This window comes from Merops nubicus, unplaced genomic scaffold (assembly GCF_000691845.1).
Source record: "Merops nubicus isolate BGI_N331 unplaced genomic scaffold, ASM69184v1 scaffold30275, whole genome shotgun sequence".
NCBI lineage: Eukaryota > Metazoa > Chordata > Aves > Coraciiformes > Meropidae > Merops > Merops nubicus.
In genome coordinates this window covers 22-19,448 of record NW_008612089.1, presented here as the reverse complement: position 1 = coordinate 19,448, position 19,427 = coordinate 22, and the positions used below count along the sequence as shown (strand labels likewise).

Below are 19,427 nucleotides of genomic sequence, written 5' to 3'. Positions count from 1 at the left end.
GAAAGGCGTTGCTTTGGGTGAGCTCCGCCGGCTGGGTTTTAGGAAGCAGCGGTTGGGAAATTACAGAAACGGGCGTCGGGACAGGGTGGGCGTTGGAGAGAACTCTCGCGCGTCCCCAGAGGCAGCAAGAAGCTCAGGGAACTGGCAGGCTTCCTTCACCCTGACCTCATCCATCTTTCTAGGGGCTCCCACTAAGCCGAGTTGATGAGAGGCTGGTGCCCCAGCTTGCCGTGCTACATGTTTTCCCAGGAGCAGCTTCTGGGCACTGGTGGCCAGCTTTCCCCACACTGACAGCTCTGGTAGATGATCTGATTTCACAGAGGGCGCCCTGCACAGTCCCCTGTCAGACTCGGTGCCTGGCGTTAGGAACCCAGGAATCAGAAAAGACTTTGGAGTGGGTCATAAGGGAAACTCGATGAACTCCAGCAAAATCCATGCATGTTCATTTCTGCCATGAAGTGTTTGTACTGAAGGTGAGATACAGTTAACGTTGCAGATTAGAGTTTATGACAGCTTTAACCAATTTTAAATTGGCTGGTGTTCAACATGGGTATTCTGCAGACCTAGAGGTCAGTCTTGCCGTGGGTTGTATTGTGTGGGGCATCACTAATGCAACTTATCCAGCTATAGTAAGTACAGGAATAACAAGCTAAGAGCAGAGCTGTTGCAGTAAGAGATTATAACAGATACTTCTCAAATTGGTGAATTAGATTTAGGAGCTTAATGGTTAGAGCAGATCTGTCAAGTTCAGCTAAGGAAAGAGGTGCCACTCAAGTATGTTCACAAGGAGATACAGCAGCGTTTTGGCGAGCTGACCACATTTCCTCCTATTGCAATAGGCCAGATCCTTCCTGAAAGCTTTTACTGCATCTGGTTTTGGTCTGTGTGTGCCCTGGAGTAAGCAGCATTATTCTTGCAGGGACACCAAGAAGCTCTCTCCCATTGGCTCAGATCATTGACCAAGCTTGTCCAGAGGCAGAAGCTTTACAAGGATGCTGGAGTTGTAAGTTCTGGGTTCCTTCTTCCTGTAGCGACATTTACACAAAGCTGTTTCTGCATAGCCAGTATTTAAAACTGAGTCTTTTATTCATCAAAAGCATCTTAAACCACACAGCTTAGGAAGATGTTTAAATCCACATCTTTTATTTCAACATAGTTAGTAGGCCTTCTAGATTACAAAACCTAAAGTAAGTAGCACGTATACCCAAAACAATTGAAAGAACTTAGATTGTAATTAAGCAACTTGAATTGCACAAGCTGGATTACCATCAATTTCTAATAATCAAGTCAATTTAAAGGTGGGGAAAAAAAAGAAGAGTCAACCACAACACAGATGGTTGCTGGTGTTCTAGGTACCTGGCCATAGAATGCTTCATCATCCAGTTTGACAACCCAGGGTATATTTATCTCTGTACAGCACTCTGGTTTCATAAAGTCACTGAGGAATGCCTCAGTGCACAGCTGAGGCACTACAGACAGAGCTCAGTCACTGTGTGCTGCAGGAGTGCCCAGCGTTTGTCTTCGCACCAAAGCAGCACAGATCATTCGGGGGCCAAAAAAGAAAGTTTAGGCCCTTTTCCTGCCCTCTTTAACCCTCCCCCCCTAGCCTGCTAGCAGCTCACATGCCTGCTTTGTGCATCTAGAAGAAAAGGCCCAAAAGGCCAGTCTTGGCCAGAGGCAAGAAGAGGCAGGCACAACTGAATTGCCATTGGGCCTAAAGTGGTGTAGTGATCTTCATACGTCAGTAGACTCTAACAGGGTGTATGTCCTTTTGAAAGGTGAGATATGTTTGAAACATTTTGTTGCCCCTTGTCTTTGGGTGCTGATGTGCTTTTCCTTTGAGCTGCCTACCGTAGGACGTACATTTTCTGTTATGGTAAAGTGGTGTCCTGCTGCCTGAGGTTTGAAGACTGCTCTGCTGCTTTCTGTAAAACTTTAATAACAAGCCAATTGAAACCTTTTTAATGGCATAAATTAGTACACTTCTCAGACTGAACAAAACTGATAATAGGAGGTTATTGTAAATTATAGAAGACCAAGGTGAAAATGCAAGACAAGTCAAAGTAGGTTATGGGCAGAGCACTAGTAAGGCTAAAGTGAGGAAAGCTTCCTGAGAACAGAGTTGCTGAATGGATGAAGAGCAGTGTGGCAGGATGACAATTACATAGGCAGGCATCCGTGCCTATGAACCAGATGAGCATGTGCAAGATGTCCTCCCAGTTAGAATAACTGCAAGTTGCCCAGACTAAATTCTCTTCCTTTTCATGCCTTTTGAAAGAACAGGTGTGCAATAGCTCTGTATTCTGTACTGTGAGTTTATCTCTACAGTTACAGTATCAGCATGAGGTGTAACTTTGATGAGAAGAGTGGCAAGTACTAGTCTCTGCCTTCCTGTGTTAGAGGAAGCGGTGACACACGTGATCTGTAACTGGTAAAGCCATTGCCCCACATCCCTGTGCTTGTTTCCCTGACATACCAATTATACCTTACACTAAGGATTAGCAGAAGGGAGAAAACATCAGGTAAAGGTGAGGGGGGAACAGAAGCTGTTATTTCCACTGCTGCCTTGCACAAAGCTGGAACAGTTTTAAGATGAGCTCTGAAATGAGTACTAACACAGTTTTGGGTGTGTTTTATACTTGTCTTTTCAACAGATGTAATGAATTCTGCTATTCCAGGTCTAACTACTTTACCTTTTCTCCTACTGCACTGCAATCTCTGGACTTGAATATATTTTTAATTCTACCTCTCAGGTAGACAGATGGGCTGAATCTAGTAATTTCTCTAGGCATTTGAACAAATTCAGGGCTTTAAGCTATGCTTAACTTGAAGTAATGCTTAAGTCTATTTATTGCAGAAGTCAGAAAAACACAAGTAAACATTCCACACCAATCTTCATTCTGGAGGTCTGCAGACAATAGCATTGCAGCAACATGACAAATCCTTTATTAATGCCACGAAGGTCAGAGATAATCAGTAGAGCTTCCATAAATATCAGTATAGTTGCCTAACACTTTCTGCAATAGCTTTGTTTTTCCTCCTACTTTAAGAAGAATTCAAGTTTTCAAAACAGACACTTCAGAAGCTTCCTGGCTTTTGTACAGAGATGGACATTCTTCTAAACTGACCTGCTATTAGAACAGGAATGTATTTGGGTTTCTCATTCAGTGCTGCAGGTGAAAAGCTGTCTGCTTTTCTTGTGAATGAAGAGCTAGAAACAAAGGTTGTTCTTCAGATATTCCTAGTGAGAGTATTTCCAAATGCTACCTACAGTAGCCTTTAAAAAGACATGCAACTGTGTTGCTGCTGCTTACATGGGTACATACGGTCTCAAGTTGCTTGAATTGGCATTAACATTTAAAAATAAAGTCTGTAGTCTTGCTCACTCAATATGCATTGCACTTGGAAGTAGATCCTAGTATATTCAGAAAAAGGTGACTTGTCTGGCACATTACCAGCTTAGCATAATAAATATGAAAGATTTGTGATACTAAAGCACAGTAATGAAAACAAGTGAATGCTCAGATAGGAAGCCATCTGTGCTCAAAATGTGTATGCTTTGTGCTTGTGTTGCTAAACAATGGAAATCCCTAGACAAGATTTTATAAGTGGAAACTATAAGGCATTATAATCCCTCCAATTTGTATAGGCTTTTGTTTTAAGAAAAATGCAAAATATAATTTCGAGTTAACTTTTATTCATTCCATTCAGTGTGGATGGTGCTTACTTTGTGGGCAGAAAATAGAGCACAAGTTCCCTCTAATTTTACTGATACAGATCACTCTACTACTATTTTCTGTTACCTAGCTGCAGCTATTTGAGTGGTTAATGCTAAAGACAGTTAAGCATACGTAACTAAAGGTTTGGGTTTTTTTTTAAAAATAAAAAATTCTAAAATTATAAAGCTTCTTATTGTGCTTCTTACCACACAAAACTTGGTTTGCTTGTTTTACCACTGCTGCCTCAAGAAATGTTTGTTGTGATTCTGATCCTCCTGACTTTTTTTTTGTCTCTGTACTTGGAAATAGAGTTACTAGTGTGTACTTTACATTGATGTTTTAAAAAGATGAAAAATTTGAAGCTCATTGTTTTTAAAACTACAGCAATAGTTACAATTCAAGCCACTTAGCATTTAATAACTGAGATGGAATAAGCTAGCTTTTCTGCATAGAAACACATAGGTAGCTATTGCTTAGATTACAGAGGTTAACATCTCAAACCTTAGCTATATCATAGTAAAATAAAGCTGCAGACAATCCTCACAACTATCTCTTACAGCATGAATAGGAGAACATAAACTACTTACCAACAGTGAGGTGGTAATCTATTGCTCTGGAGGTAGCTTTTAAAGGAACTGCTCCTAGGCACAGCAAATAAAAACTCTGCAAAGGCACCTGATTTCCTTTCTGAGGGGCACATGGCTGTGGTGGTGGGAAAGGCTGTAATTGTCTTCGTGTGTACCTGAGCCTATATAATGATGAGTATAGTGCAAACCCCTCTTCCTGTAGGAAAGAGTAGCTGTCCTAAGCTCGTGAAGGTTTGTAGTGGTATGTGTGTGTTTGTAGGTGAACCTTTTCTGTTAGAGGAAACGTGGGGGTTAAAGCTGCCCTAGGTAGAAGTTACATTAGGTAGGTGTCAAGTTAAAGCTTTTATGATTGTTATATGTGTTGTGGTTTATGGTGTTTTGATTGTTTTTGAGGCTTTTCTGCTGTAATGTGTATGATTGTGGCTGAGGTGCTTTAAGAGGCTGTTTCTAGAAGTGGAATAAAGTGAAGGAAACATTTTTCTATATAATCAGAGTGACTTGAATGACCTATTTGGTAGTTGCTAACTGTGATACAAGAGGCACTTTGCACATATGTAGCACTTCACAAGTCACTCAAGGTAAAAGGGAAATGTATTGTTTGAGAATTACTTGTAATAAGGCTATTACATATAAGCAACACTTAAATGCTTTTAATATTAATGGAAAAGGAACGCAAAAAAAGTATTTGCTCAAGTTTTATCTCATACTATCCAAATAAATTCTGCTTTGGAGGTGTAATACAGTAGCTGTTTTCATAGACTTCTAAACTATAAGCTTAAGTTTCAAGAACTCTAATAATTTAGCGTAACTGTTTTCTTTCTACTATTTTAATTAGCTCTTTGAAAGTGACAAAGTCTGTTTTATATACATATCAATTCAATAAACACAGAAATCTGTGGTGTTATATTTTTATATAAAATATGAATGAAAGCTTTGAGTTAATGTATCTGTAATTTGGCTCTCTGTATTGAAGAGCATATGCTGTACTTCTTTAATTAAACAAAAAATAATATGCAAAAGAATGTAGTCTGTTGGATGATACCAAAAGAGTAACATATTATTAGAATAATACCAAAAATAATTGCTGAATATTGTGATCCTTGAGGCCATAGGCAGAGACAGCTGCTGAAAAGTGAATATAGTAAGTTTAATGCAGAAGAGACAAATGTTGGAATCTTCCCTTATACCTGCATTTTGAACTAGAATCCAGATACTTTTTATTCACAGTAGCATGGTTAGGATTTTTACTTAATTTTTAAATGAATTAATGTATCTAATAGAATAGTTTGCTTTATGCAAATCCTGAGCTGTCAAAGTCCTAGCAATCCACAGAAAGCTCAGTTTCACTATGGAATTCCTATGGAATTCTGCCAACCTGTTCTGCTTTTCTGCCTCCTAGTATGGCTCTTAGGAGCTGAGCATCTGAAGCCCCATTCCCAGATGCCTTTCTTCCCATCTGTCCTACTGAGGTCAGTTCTTGACTGCCTGAAAGCCTGGAGCTTCTGGCTTGCAGATCCTAGCTCCTTGCCCTTATGATAAGTTTGTGTTTTCCCAGATTTCTCATGGAATTACCTGGGTTTAGGGTTCATTGCATTTTTTCAGTTTGTTTCATTAAAATATTTTAGTTGTATGTTAATCCTTTTGCCACATACTACCACTGGTCAGTTTTGCATTCTTGCTTAGACTGACTTAATATATTCATGTGTACAGAGGACAGAAGGGTGAGGGGTTTCCCTTCCTGTTGGTACCACAAAGGATTCAGTAGTTGTGCCTGAGGTAGGAGACCAGGTGTCAGTTCAGTTTTGTTGGAACAGTCCTGACCTCAGTCTGGAGAAACCTACTAAAAGTTTGTATTTTATTTCATTTCTGAAAATGCTGTTAGTTTTCTGAGGACTGGGTGTCATCTTTCTCATGTGGCTACCTCCCAGCACAGGTAGCAAAGTGTAGATGGGGAATTACACACCAAATTGGACACAGAAACCAAATTAAGGACAAATGTTTTAGTTAATCGTCATATCTGGCTTTTCTTTCTTTAGTTGAGGTTTTCTCGGCCTGGAATTCTGTAATTAAATATGATGATGAATGGCACCAAGTAGTGTGTGGGTCTAATGCTGGGTGCTCATAGTATAAGATCACTTTTATGTACTTTAAGGGCTCATCTGTAAGCCCTTTGGTTAGGGCAGCTGTATCCTGGTGCACTGAACATCTGTGGGTGGTGTGCCTGGACTGACCATGTTGTTGCACCAGATTATTTCTGCTCTGGGTTTTCCCCATCCTGTATGTTAACTGTTCCTTTACAATGGCTGCAGCTTAGCCTGTAGTTCAGCTGTTAAATGCTGACTGCATTTTATAGGTTGTCTTGTCTTTCGCTGCCAAAAGGGCTTCTGCACTACAACAAAGGTGAAACAAGTGTTACATGTGAAAGTTATTTAAAAAACAAAACTCTTTTTCCCCCTCCTTCTGGATTCTTTATGTTATTATTGACCCAACTTCTTTTTTTAATGTCTAGTTGTGGGGTTTTGTCCCCAGATTTTAATTTTTCTTATCTGGTTCTGCTACAGTATCTCTGAAATGTAAAGCTCTCATTTTAAAGGATTAAGATGCGTGATAAAACTCCAGAGACAGCAGAATTTATTTTCCTTATTTACAATTAATTTGTCTATTAAGCTTTTTGTATTTTTAGGGCGAAGTGGTTGACAAATTTCTAGCTTTTTTTTAACATTCTCACTGCAGATTAAATGCATAAGGTTGGAAATATGCTTTGAGACTATACTTTGACTCTTACTATGCGTCCTTGTCAAAATTACATATGATTTGCAGTTGTTGAAAACTTTCCGGTACATACTACAGGATGATTGGAAATATGCAAGGTAACAGATAATGTACAAAGATTTTTGAATAAATTGCATAAATTACATCAGCAGAGTATTTTATCATCACTCCATTGTTTGCTAAGAGTATAGCAGTGTGAAGTGAGTGGTATAGGAGATAATAAATAGCAATATCTTCCTTCAAGTAATTCTAAATTCAGAAAGGGAGAAATATCAATAGTTAATACTATGCTATTAGGCACACTGTAAATAGGCACAATAGAGGAAAAAATTCCTTTATCCAAAATAACACTTAGTTTCTGACATTAATTGAATTGAAAATTGTCCTGATTATCTCTAAATCCTTCATTATTCAAGCATACTCAATATCCTATATTCCACTTGGATAATGGAAGTTTGACTTCACACTATTTTTAATGAGGTATAAGATTTAACTCATTCACCTGTCACTCACATTTTAGGATGGATCAAAGGAGACCAAATTGATGAATGTATAATTAAAATCACATTTATTTCTCTTCATGATTTCCCTGCAAATACTGATGAGAGTGCTTTTATAAGTGGTTGTATGCATCAACACAATTTAGAATCATAGAATCATAGAATTATTTTGGTTGGAAGGGACCTACAAGATCACCAAGTCCAACCATTGAGCCATTAGGGCTCTAAAGTTCTCTGCTAAAACAGATCAGAATCTGTCAGGGCTGGAAGGGACCACAAGGATCCCCCAGTTCCAACCCCTCTGCCATGAGCAGGGACACCTCCCACTAGATCAGGCTGCCCAGAGCCTCCTCCAGCCTGGCCTTAAAGACCCCCAGGGATGGGGCCTCAACCACCCCCCTGGGCAACCCATTCCAGGGTCTCACCACTCTCACGGGGAAGAACTTCCTCACATCCAGCCTGAATCTGCCCACTTCCAGCTTTGCCCCATTCCCTCTAGTTCTGTTGTTACTTGAGATCCTAAAAAGTCCCTCCCCAGCTTTCTTGTAGCCCCCCTAAGATACTGGAAGGCCACAATAAGGTCACCTGGGAGTCTTCTCCAGACTGAACAGCCCCAACTCTCTCAGTCTGTCCTCACAGCAGAGCTGCTCCAGCCCTCGGATCATTCTCGTGGCCCTTCTCTGGACACGCTCCAGCAGCTCCACGTCCCTCTTGTCCTGGGGGCTCCAGAACTGGATGCAGTACTCCAGGTACTAATTTCCTATAGGTAACCCTTCCTTTGAAGGAAAATCTTTAAACTTGTGTGTCTTTTAGTACAAAACAGTGTCATGGTACATCTCCATGGTTTTTAAGGTTTTTTTTTTCCCCCAGTTCAATGATATTTCTTTACAACAATCTCCACAGGATGGCTGATAGTAGAGAACACGCATGATCTTCCTTACCCGGCGTGTCCTGGGCCTGAAGTGGCTGCAGCGATGACCGTCCCCGGCGCTGCGGTGAGGCAGACGTGCCCCGTCTCCTGCTGGGGCTCCAGGCCCTGGCTGCTGCCAACCAACAGGCCAGAGCGGTCGCTCTTGCTGCAGGTGACAGGAATGACTCGCCAGTTGTGGCTGGTGTTTGCTGTGGCATTCACTCTCTGCAAATTGTGCGTTGTACTGACATACATACCATGAAAAAGGAGACGTGAAGAGCTCGTTGTACCCTGAAATGCAGAAATTGGGTTTTGAGAAAGATGCCTCCTTGGTTATAATAGGTGATACTTGGATGCTGCTTCAGCTGGGAGGCAGCTAAGAATCCCAAGGCCGCTGCCACAGCTTTCTAGGTGAACTATACCTAAATATAATGATTAGTTTAAACCTACTCATGTCTAAAAGCTACCTTTGGTGGAACTGTTTACTTTGGTTAAATTATACTTGAGGATCAGTTTAACCCACTGTGGCTAACGCCCTGTTTCAGCATCTAAGTATATGCTGTTGCTACTACCGTTATCCATTAAAACAAAGTTTTCATTGCCTTTTTTTAATAAATGGATGGAATGAAGCTTCTGATATAATAACAAAGAATTGAGTGTACAGCTAGCCAAATTACTTAAAATTAAATTGTGTTTGGGTGAATAAAATATAATCTATCTTTATTGCATGAATCCTAGACTTGCTAACCTTTCTACTCCTAATGCTTGCTGAAGCAATTTTTGTTTTCCATATGTATCATTCCATGATTTAAAGATGGAAGCTGATTTAATATGGAAGGCTTGTACATCCCAAATACTTCATAAATTGAGGGTTAATGCCTGTTTTTGCCAAGATTGCTTATGTGATTACTGTAAGGCTGCATGTTTTTGCACGTTCAAATTTTATAAACAGGCAAAATTTCATAAGAATGCAAAACTAAAAGATGCTGGTGTTAATTGAAAATCATACTACAGGTAAAATAATGTAGGCTAACTTATCTGCAGTGGCAGTTTTAATTATGTTGAGTGTGTTCTAAAGGGCTTAATTTTTTTTTCTTAAGGAAATTCTTGTTAGTAAATGTTTTGAACTAATTTCTTTTGAATAGTTTAAAATCAGAAGTTGACTTTCAGGGTACCTAGCTACTTGACAAACTGACAAAACCTAATTTTTATTGCTGCAGTAGAAGCTATGTGGAAACCTAAAATAAAAATGCTAACAGAATCCAGTGTGTTTTTAGGGATTGTATGCATGTAGGATACTGGAGATACATAGGCATTTGCAAAACTATTTACACATCTTATTTTTAAAGGCAGTGGTCAAACTGTTAGGGACCTATGCATCCTTTTAGGAGCAAAATTGATCACTAAATAAGGGATGTCATGTGGGAGCAATGTTTTTCTCTTACTTTGCAGCAATTATTAATAAGGGAGAGAATTCCTGGAGGGCTTGGGTTTTGCTCAGCTCTACTACTGTTCTGCACTATTTGCTCTGTAACTGGAAAACACCAGCTAGGAAGGGCCTGTGTTTAATGCATTTCATTGCACTTCCCTAAAAATTGTCTCAAGTTCACTGAACAAGAAAACACAAAAGAAAAGAAAATAGCTTTAAGCAAAAGCATAGTAAAGTCAGTGCTACTAAAGTGCTAGTAAAGCCAGGTAGTAAATCTTTGACTAGCTTTCCTTTAGCAACTTACAGTGACTTTTAATGTCAATACAGTTTTAATAGGTGGCTATTAATAAAGTAAGGCCTGGATGCTTTCACTACAAAAAATACTTGCTGAAGGTGTTTTAGTTGAAAAGCATGTGTAGTATCTCCTGCTACTCTGCAGTCATTTCATTTTCCCTGTGAAAACTTGTACCTTTGGTAGAAATAACCATTCTGAAGAGAACTGAACAGGGAAATCATAAGCAGCCTGTAGGTGAAAGTAATGATTTTATTTTCTAAAGAAGGGAAAAAAATCAGCAGGTTAGTGTGACTTGGAGGAGCTCAACATCAGCAGTATGTGGTCCTGCTAATAAACAAGTTGTGTGTAGCCAAATAGTAACAGATGAAAATACTGAATCTTCCTATCATGTTGCCAAGGTATTGCATAAATCTGAAAGTAACAGTAGTAAATCACAGGATGGGGCATCTGAGAAAGTTGAGAATTTTAAAAAAAATTATTTTGGTTCTTTAGGGAACTTTTTTATTGCTATTCAATTAGGCACCTGAAGGAAGGAGTGCCAGCAAACCCGTATTCATGTTGGGTGCTTCAGCAAAAGTAGGGGGCGGCAGTAGGAAAGTAGCAGGAGATGTTGAGGAAGGAGGAAACCACTGTCTCTGCTCTGACAGAAACAAGCGGTTCCTCATGTTACCAAAAAAACCCCTGCTGAGCCCAAACAGTTGTTGCCAGCATCCCTCCAGCTCCAGAAGGTTATTGCAGACTGTTACACCAGTGCTGAACTGAATGCTTGTGGTTCAGTGCAGGGACAGGTCCACCATGGGGTCAGTGGAGGTAGCTGCCCAAGGGCATCCCTCCAGCAGGCTGTGGCATCCTTCTGCCGTGGGCCTCGCTGCAGGTCCCACCTTCCCTGTCCATCAGCCCTGCAAAGCAGCATCACTGTGTCTGATCTTTTGCTTTTGACTTCAAGAGGTTATGTTGAAAGCTGTCGGAACTTCCCTCCGTTCCTAGGGCAGATATGGCAAAGTTAGCCTACTCAAAAATCAGTGTCTTTATTGTCATGGTTTGAGGCTGGCTTGGCCACTAAATGAGATACAGATGCTCTCTGTTAACCCTCCCTTCCTAGAAGGGAAAGGGAATATGGGAGACAGACTTGTGGGTTAGGAAAAAAAAATAACTCTATAACACAGCTTTAATGAAATAGTAACAATAAAAAGAAAATATAATGTTAATAAGAAAAATAATGAAGTATCTATAAATATATGCAAACCCAATATTAAACCCCCTCAGTCTGGCTAGACTCAGTGGCAGGTGGGAATGGGATTCAGGAACTGCACTGAGGAACTCATGGACTGGGATTGGAGGCAGAACAGGCAAAGTCCTCCTTGGATGCCAGACATGGAAGAAGAGAGCGTGACCCTATAAACCCTCAGCTTTATACTGAAAATGGTGTATATGGGATGGTCATATAGGCTTAGGGTCACCTCTCCTGCCTGCCTCCTGTCTGTCACCTCCCCACAGGTGTGACCTTTTCACTTACAACCCTTTCACTTGCAGCATTCCAGTCTGGCACACAGCATTTAGCAATGGCCATGGTTTCTGTAGGAGCAAGTGTAAGCAGGAGCCTTGCTACACATGCCAGTCCTTGGTAGTAACTATGACCATCAAGTGCTATCACTTCTAGAAGCAGAGACTGCCTGCAAAGATATGCCATTACCTTCAGAAAGTGCAGTCACTTAGAAGAAACTTAGATGAAAAGTAAAATGGCTGAATGGAGAATTAGTTGTGTTTTAGCTCAGATGAGGACAATTATATATACAAATAGTGGGGGAGATTCATGTCACACTTTGCTTAATATAAAAGTCCTCTGCTGCTCAATTTTTTACACTATTCTAACGCAGGCATTTTAATTTTAAATACAGTAATGTCCCTAAGGAACTGTAGACAGCAAACCAGAGATAATACAGAACAGTACAGTTTTGTATTTATATTTTTGACTGGAAGCCATCTTAATCTCAAATATTTATTCTCAGAAAAACAACCCTTCCTAACAGTTCATTTTAATGACATCCTTCAAAGACTGTATTATCTTCCTTCTTTCCTAAAATGCTCTTTGTGGAGAAGCAAGTCAGAATTTGTTTGCTAGGGTTGCTTTTCAATTGGCTTATTATTAACAGGTGTACTGTGTGGGTTTTGGAGGTGTATAATTTCCTGTTTGTAGTTTCTGATTTAATTAACTACATCTGCTTGATGTTGAAACAGAATGAGGTATGTAGGAAGGTTCTGTGAGCATTTGTAGAGGAGATAAAAATACAAATGCTCCCTTATTTACTTTTGTTCAGCAGATATTACTGGTTATCATTTCTCCACCCTCAGGAATGTCTGCAAGATGCTCACTACCTCTGGGTCAGATTCAGGCATAGTGTTTGGGTTTCCTCACTTATTAGTGTGTCTCATTTCCTAAAGTTGACCATTGTGTTAATTTCACGTACTCACATTGTTTATTGTTGATCTAATTCCAAACTACATGGCTTTTCTTCTATTGAAATTTTGCTATTTATGAAGCACCGCTCACATTAGAGGGGACTGTTGTGTCTGAAGGAATTGACAAAAAGCCCTCGGCTTCCCTTGCATTAGTGAGACATTCTGCTTGTCTCTAACCTGTCACTGCAGGCCATTGCAGAGCTTTTACAATACAGGCTATATGTGCTGGTGATACTCCCTTTATTATTTTGCAAATTCTGCATGCTCTATGTTACCAACATGTAGCAGTGATTGAGAAGAAATAAATAACTGACCCTTCATTAACATAATGCAGATAAAGTTAATGGTGAGAAGAAAGATTTCCAGAAAAATCTCCATTGTGGAATATTGGTCTGGCCATCTGCTGATCTCTGAGGCATAAAACAGCCCCCATGCTTGTATGTCTGTAGTGATGCACAGGAACACTTCTCATGTTCCAGATACCCTTCCCTGCTGTATGTTGACACCATGCAGTGGAGAACACAAGCACATGGGCCAGAGGCAAGTTATGTTCTTGTTTTCTGGCCTGGGCTTCAGTCTGGATGCTTGGAAGCAAGAACTGTAGGATCTACTGTAAAGTGCAGCTTCTCTACACGTGGGTGAGCCTGTGTTACACTCATGGTCAATCAGGGCCCAGTTTTTAAGTATCTTCTCTCATCTCATAAATTTAGAATAGTTCAGTTGGAAGGGACTTAAAATAACCATCTAGTCCAACTGCATCTCCACCTGACTGTGAAACAGCCCTTTTTTTCCCTTTAAGGACCATGTTAATGAAATCCCATTTCTGAATTAGTTTGCATCAATGATAATGATACTTTTGGTAGCTGATTAAGTGAAGCTTTGTATCAGGAGATATCTCAGGTACCAGATATCTCCATGTCCTTTATAGATACAGCCTTGCTGCCTTGAGACCATTCCTTTCCCTCATCTACCAGCACAGAATTCTTCAATGGGAATTCACTTGCTACATCCCATGATATTATTTATTGTGGGGTAGAATCGGGCAGAATTGTACACTGAGCACTGCTGACTCTGCTGGAGATGCTTCTCCGTATCAGGAGATATCTCAGGTACCAGATATCTCCATGTCCTTTATAGATACAGCCTTGCTGCCTTGAGACCATTCCTTTCCCTCATCCACCAGCACAGAATTCTTCAATGGGAATTCACTTGCTACATCCCATGATATTATTTATTGTGGGGTAGAATCGGGCAGAATTGTACACTGCTTTTTTTTTTCTTTTTAATTGCTGCCATATATGTTCGGGGGGAGGGGAGGGGAGGCAGCTAAGCTGTGAACTGCAGCAGAGGTGTGCATGCCTTGGGAGCGTTTGCAGGTGCTGTGGAGCAAGGCAGTGAGCACTGCTGACTCTGCTGGAGGTGCTTCTCCCAGGCCTGCAATTCATGCTGAGCATGGAAGGAGCTGCTTTGAGACCATGGCATGAGTAGTAAAGGGTCCTTGCAGCACGGAGACTGTAGCATCAATAGCAGGCAAAGGTGAGCTCCTCCAAGTTTTCATTTTCAACACAAAATCAGTCTTTCAGGTTCTTTTTGAGTTAGGGAGACAGAACAGCTGGGAGCCAGGATTTACTGCACATATAAAACCAGATACCACTAGTAAAGTTACCTCAGCATCTTGCCTTTGTGTAAAGGCAAAGATATTTGCCTGAAGTCCAAAATTTGGCGGCAACTAGGAGCTGCTGCTTTGCAGAGGCCAGATCCCATTTCTTTGTAAATCCTAGCTCCCAGCTCCTTTTGACTTTATAACTGAAGGAAGGAATGTATCTGAAAAAGGGCTTCTCAATGGTTGCATCCAGTTCGCTGTCTTCGGGTGCTAAAATTCAATGATATGCACATTTGCAGCATTTAAGATGAATGAAATATAAGTATTCCTTCCTCCATCAACTCCGTCTGGCAATGCTTCCTCACCCAGCAAAAGTGTTTCAGTCTCTTTTTTTTTTTTCTTTTAATCATAAATTATCATGGGAAGGAAAGAAAAAAAGTTCTTCTGTACAGCTGATAGACCTGCACAGTTGTTCAGTTAAAGCTGTTGAAGTAGGATTAACATAAGTGGAGTGACACTAACTTTTGAGAAAAAGAGAAGCTCTAGTTCCTTGGCAGGCCCTGCAGCAGCTGGTTACTTAATTCCATTTTCTTAGTATAGTCTCAAAGTTCTGTGTATTAAGTTTCATTGGAAATTTCCTGTTCTTGTTTTCCACTGAGATTACAAAATGTTTTTGTTAACATACAGGTCAGAAATGGGAATGCCTATTAACTATTCAATGGCTATTACTGTTCAACTTGCCACATGTGAAAGTAAGCAATTGTATCATTCTTACGATTTGATGAGCATAAAAAATAGTTCATTAGCAGAATCCAATGATGGCTTCATAAAAGAGAAGGGTAATGATTTGGTGCCTGCACATATTACACTTGGTTAAAATTTGTATTTTCATAGTCCCCAAAAACCCACAACCTTGTTAGACTACAAGCAATCCTAATGTTTAGCAGAAAGTCTTAAATACACTAAGTTCTGGAAACACAAACATGTAAGCAGTGACTTCAATAAATTAAATGGCTCAATAAATAGCTCCTGTCCAGAGTTAGACATTGTGACTGCTGTGAAAACGTGCCGTGTATCTATGCTCATCATCAGTCTTATGATTAGAGAAGTAATTTTTCTTATTTTACTCTGAATTACACTGTGAACTGGGGTGATTTAGATAGAACCTATAGCTTTTGTTCCTGGCTGCAGAAATCTCAGCCTGGCTACTTGCACTATTACCTGTTGCCCAGAAGCACCAGTAACTCTGGCATGGCACTGTCTTCTCTTTGGATCACACATGAAGAGTGCTCTATGCCTTGCACCCTCTAGTCTCAAGGCACAGGACCGCCTGCATGTGATTTGGCATCCATCTGTGATGTGTCTTGTTAGCTGGAGTCCATGTTGCTAAGCAATACAGCTCTTCTCCATCAGGCGTAGGCTTCTGTTTCTGCAACTTCAGGGCTTCTGGAATGCACCTGAATTTTTAAAATAAACAGACACCTTGTCATTTGATAAATTAAATATTAAAGATCGTTTATGTTTATATTTGAAATGTGCTAAGGTGAGGCCTCTGTTGCCTGAGCAGTTCTCTGGTGAGTAGGATTGCATTCTTGATGGCTGCTTTCATGTGCATTAGCTTCCTTGGTATGATGTCAGCTCTAATTAAGTGTGTAGCTGACTCCCAAAGCTGGAGCAGCAGCAGAGCTTCAGAAGGGCCTGGAAGAGACCTCTAAAGCAAACCAGGAAAATAGCACAAGCTGCACAAGATGAGTGCAGAGCTTTTAAATGTATGTTAAGTGATAAGTGAAGTAAACTTCAAGGCTGTGAAAGACTGGAGAGAAGAGGGGAATTCAATAAGGTATTCAGAATTCAATTTTGTGCCTCAAAGATGTGGCCCTAAGGCTTCAGTCTTTCAACACAGATATTGCAAGGCTGTGCAGGGAGACCCTGAGAGTAGATGGGTGGCCTGTGTGAAGTCATTGCTATTCATAACCTTCCTCTTAAGTGTCCATCCCACTTCCTAGTGCAAAAAATGAATCGATGTGGTGGAAACCACATTGCTAAGACATGGTAGAGTTGATGGTCAGAGTACAGTGGAAAATGTTTATTCTTCCCAAACCTTATCTTCTTGTACCTTTGGCACAGCTGTAGAAGTAATTTGTTGACGTGGGGCTCTGTAGAAAACGTAAGCTACATTCAGATGGCGAGTCAAACTGGCTGTATGTAATGTGTCACAAGCTGTGGTTTCTTTCCTAATTTCCTAAAGAAAGATGACTTAATGCTATTCCTCTGTCTGTGTCCACGTCCTTGATGCTCTTGACCTGATGGCCAACTTCAGGTATATTTAACAGGGGAATAGAAGTTGAGAAAGAAGTGGTGCAATGGAAGAGTATCTGGAGAGAAGGGATGTACTCAAGTTAATGAGTGTCTATGGAGAGGGAACACGTTGCTGGGACAGAGGAGCTGTGCTGTGGCACACTGGCTCCTGTGCCCACTGGCACATCCCGGCAGGAGGCCGGCAGGGTGGGCAGCCACCTGCCCTGAGCCACGCAGGAACAAACCGATGGGGCTGAGAAGGGAGCCATGGGCATAGGGAGAGAGCTGGTGGGCATCTTTCCTCTCATAGGAAATATGGGAGTTGAAGGTAGTAAGGTGGAAAGAAGTTGGAGAGAATATGGGTGAAAATAAAGAATGTAAAACTTAAATATGTGGAAAAGCAAGGTTTGGTTAGTCCTAGAGCATGTGAAGCATCTTGTGTTGGGATCAAACAAGAGGGGCAGTAGGGTGGGGTTATGTTTGGTTTTAGTGTTTCTGTTTTTCAGTCTTCAGGTTTAGTTAAGATACTGTTAATTTTATTTTTTCAATTTTTTTTTTTTTTTTCAGGTCTTGATTTTATCCAGGCTGAAGGGTTTGTGTTTGCTCATGTGGCTGATGAAGGGATGATAAATGCCTGTGCAGGTGACCTACTACGATACAGAAAACAAGTTGAAGCAGAGAACATTCAGATTTTTGCTGATATTAGAAAGAAGCATAGGTAAATACAAGCAATATTTTATGTAAATATGAATGTAATAATGATCTTATTTTTCTCAATTCCCTGATTTATTTTTTTTTTTTATGCCTATTTAATGTCAGGAAAGTTAATGATATAGGGAGAACTTTATTGTTCAAGCAAAGTCTTGCAGGGCTATTAGGGAATATGTCTAAAAATAAATTTGCACCTGTAAGCTGCAGGTTACTGCATCTGTGAAGTTTGCAGTTGTTTAACCTTCAGGATTAATACATGCAGATGTAAAAATTTTCCATCTGTTATTAGGTGAGATTTTGTATACTAGTGTATATACCTGTTGTGTTTAAAAAAAAATTGTTTCTGGAGGTTAGGCATCCAAGGTTATTTTTAGCTATCCAAGCAGTTGCCATATAAAACCATCCATAATCATCATAATATTTTGGCATTTTAAAAAAAACATTATCTTTTTTCCTTCCTGCCAATAATACTGATTTCTTCTACTTAAATCAGTGCTGTATATGTACGGATTATGTTCTGTGATTATCAAACAGAAGGAATTTTTGACAGATGAATCCAGTTTCTTTTCTGCTGATACTTCATCATAACTGTCACATAGTACTTTCAGCTATTTACATGTCACTCTTCTGGTTTTTTCCCCCCAGAAAAACTGCTCAAGTGTTATGTATTATACATGCTAAATAACCTCATTAAAATGTGTGTGTCGTATGTGGGTAATCATGAGAATAACCAAGTCTGGAAGATCTCAAATACCTAATAAACAGGTAATAAATTTCAAAATAGAAGGGAAACAATACAGTACAGTCAAATTAAGCTTTTAAGCTTGTTTCAGACTGGGTTTTTTTTAGTGATTTCTTTATATACTAAAAAAAAACCCATTACATTAGACCTTTTTGTAAAAAAAAAAAGATTGCTTTATGTGACTTTTTTTTTGTTTTGACAATTGATGAATTGATGTTTGAATTATACTTCCTGTTGTTCAAAGGGTTTGCTTTTTAAGAAAGGAAAAGGGTTTTTGTTTCAGGCAGATTCATAAACTGAGAAGGAAATGGTAAAGGACTTAACTGAGTTTTTCAATGTAGAAAAATATGCGTGCCACTGAGAGCTCCTAGCCTCCTGTTATTTCAATGGGGACACATTATTTTTGTAGTCTGCCCACTGTTTTACAGCTACCTTTCCGTGCTATTTGTAGAGTGCCTACTACTCTTAAGCCTCATTCCAACCTCATTGTATTTATTGGGTACTTTGTCCTGCCCTTCTCCAGCTGCAGAGGTTAGTGTTCTCCACTTCACATCCATTGCCATCAGTGGCACATGCTGCACACACGCTGCCCCTGAATATGGGCAGAGCGTGGCCCTCCTCCCCTCCAAGGGTGTTGCCCATTCAGACTGATCCAAGAACAAGGTCCATCACCACTCATCAGTGCTACATGTTGGCCATGGCCATTGTTTTCTAAATGAAAATATAGAAACTAGGTCAGGAGTTGAACCAGCCATGGCTGGAATTCTTTCAGAGTTTAGAACCATTTCAATTAAAAGCTGCTGTTGCGGTAGGTTTCCAAGTGCATCACCCATATATCAGACTGCTGTTGAAAAGCTAGGTTGCAGGTAATTGATGTTTGTAACTGCTGTGTAAGGTGATTCCTGTGATTATATCATAGGTAATAACTATACTTGCCGTTATTTGGACTTTGTGAAATGAAGTGGAGGGTGTTAATTCTGCACTAGGCAACAGAATCTGATTTATGAATGACTGCACATCCACGGCTTCCACTTGAAGCCAGAGAGCTGTGTGTGCTCAACGTTTCTGAAATACAGGTGCTCGACGTGTAAGCAGCTGTCTCAATTGACACTTGGTAGTTCACACTTAGCAATCACTCCTTGGAGACAGGAGCCTCAGAGCAATAGATGGATCAATTGCGCTTCCCTGGTGGGAGAGGTTGGGCTTTCCCCTCCTCTGCGTATCACAGTGTCGCTTCCCAGTTGCAAACAGGACACTCGCCCTCCCTCCCTCCCGCAGCCTGCCTGGAGCAGTTCTGACAGCGGGGAGGATGGCGGAGTGCAGCCTAAGCCTTGGGGAAGGTGGATGAGGGGCGCCTGTGCCCGCGGTGACCCCGGGGCGCGTTCCCGCTGTCCGCAGGCG

The 19,427-nt window shown here is 40.5% G+C and overlaps 1 protein-coding gene across 1 annotated transcript; it reads left to right on the top strand.

The window, feature by feature from the left end:
* Nucleotides 1-919: 919 nt before the first annotated feature.
* On the top strand, nt 920-17,291 carry LOC103774064 (uncharacterized protein F13E9.13, mitochondrial-like; the record flags this gene model as incomplete). The annotated part of the gene is given in 4 exon segments (XM_008941446.1): nt 920-1,003; nt 8,482-8,589; nt 8,592-8,660; nt 17,141-17,291. Coding segments are annotated over 4 exon segments (412 nt in total), but the record flags the coding sequence as incomplete, so codon positions are not given.
* Nucleotides 17,292-19,427: the final 2,136 nt, after the last annotated feature.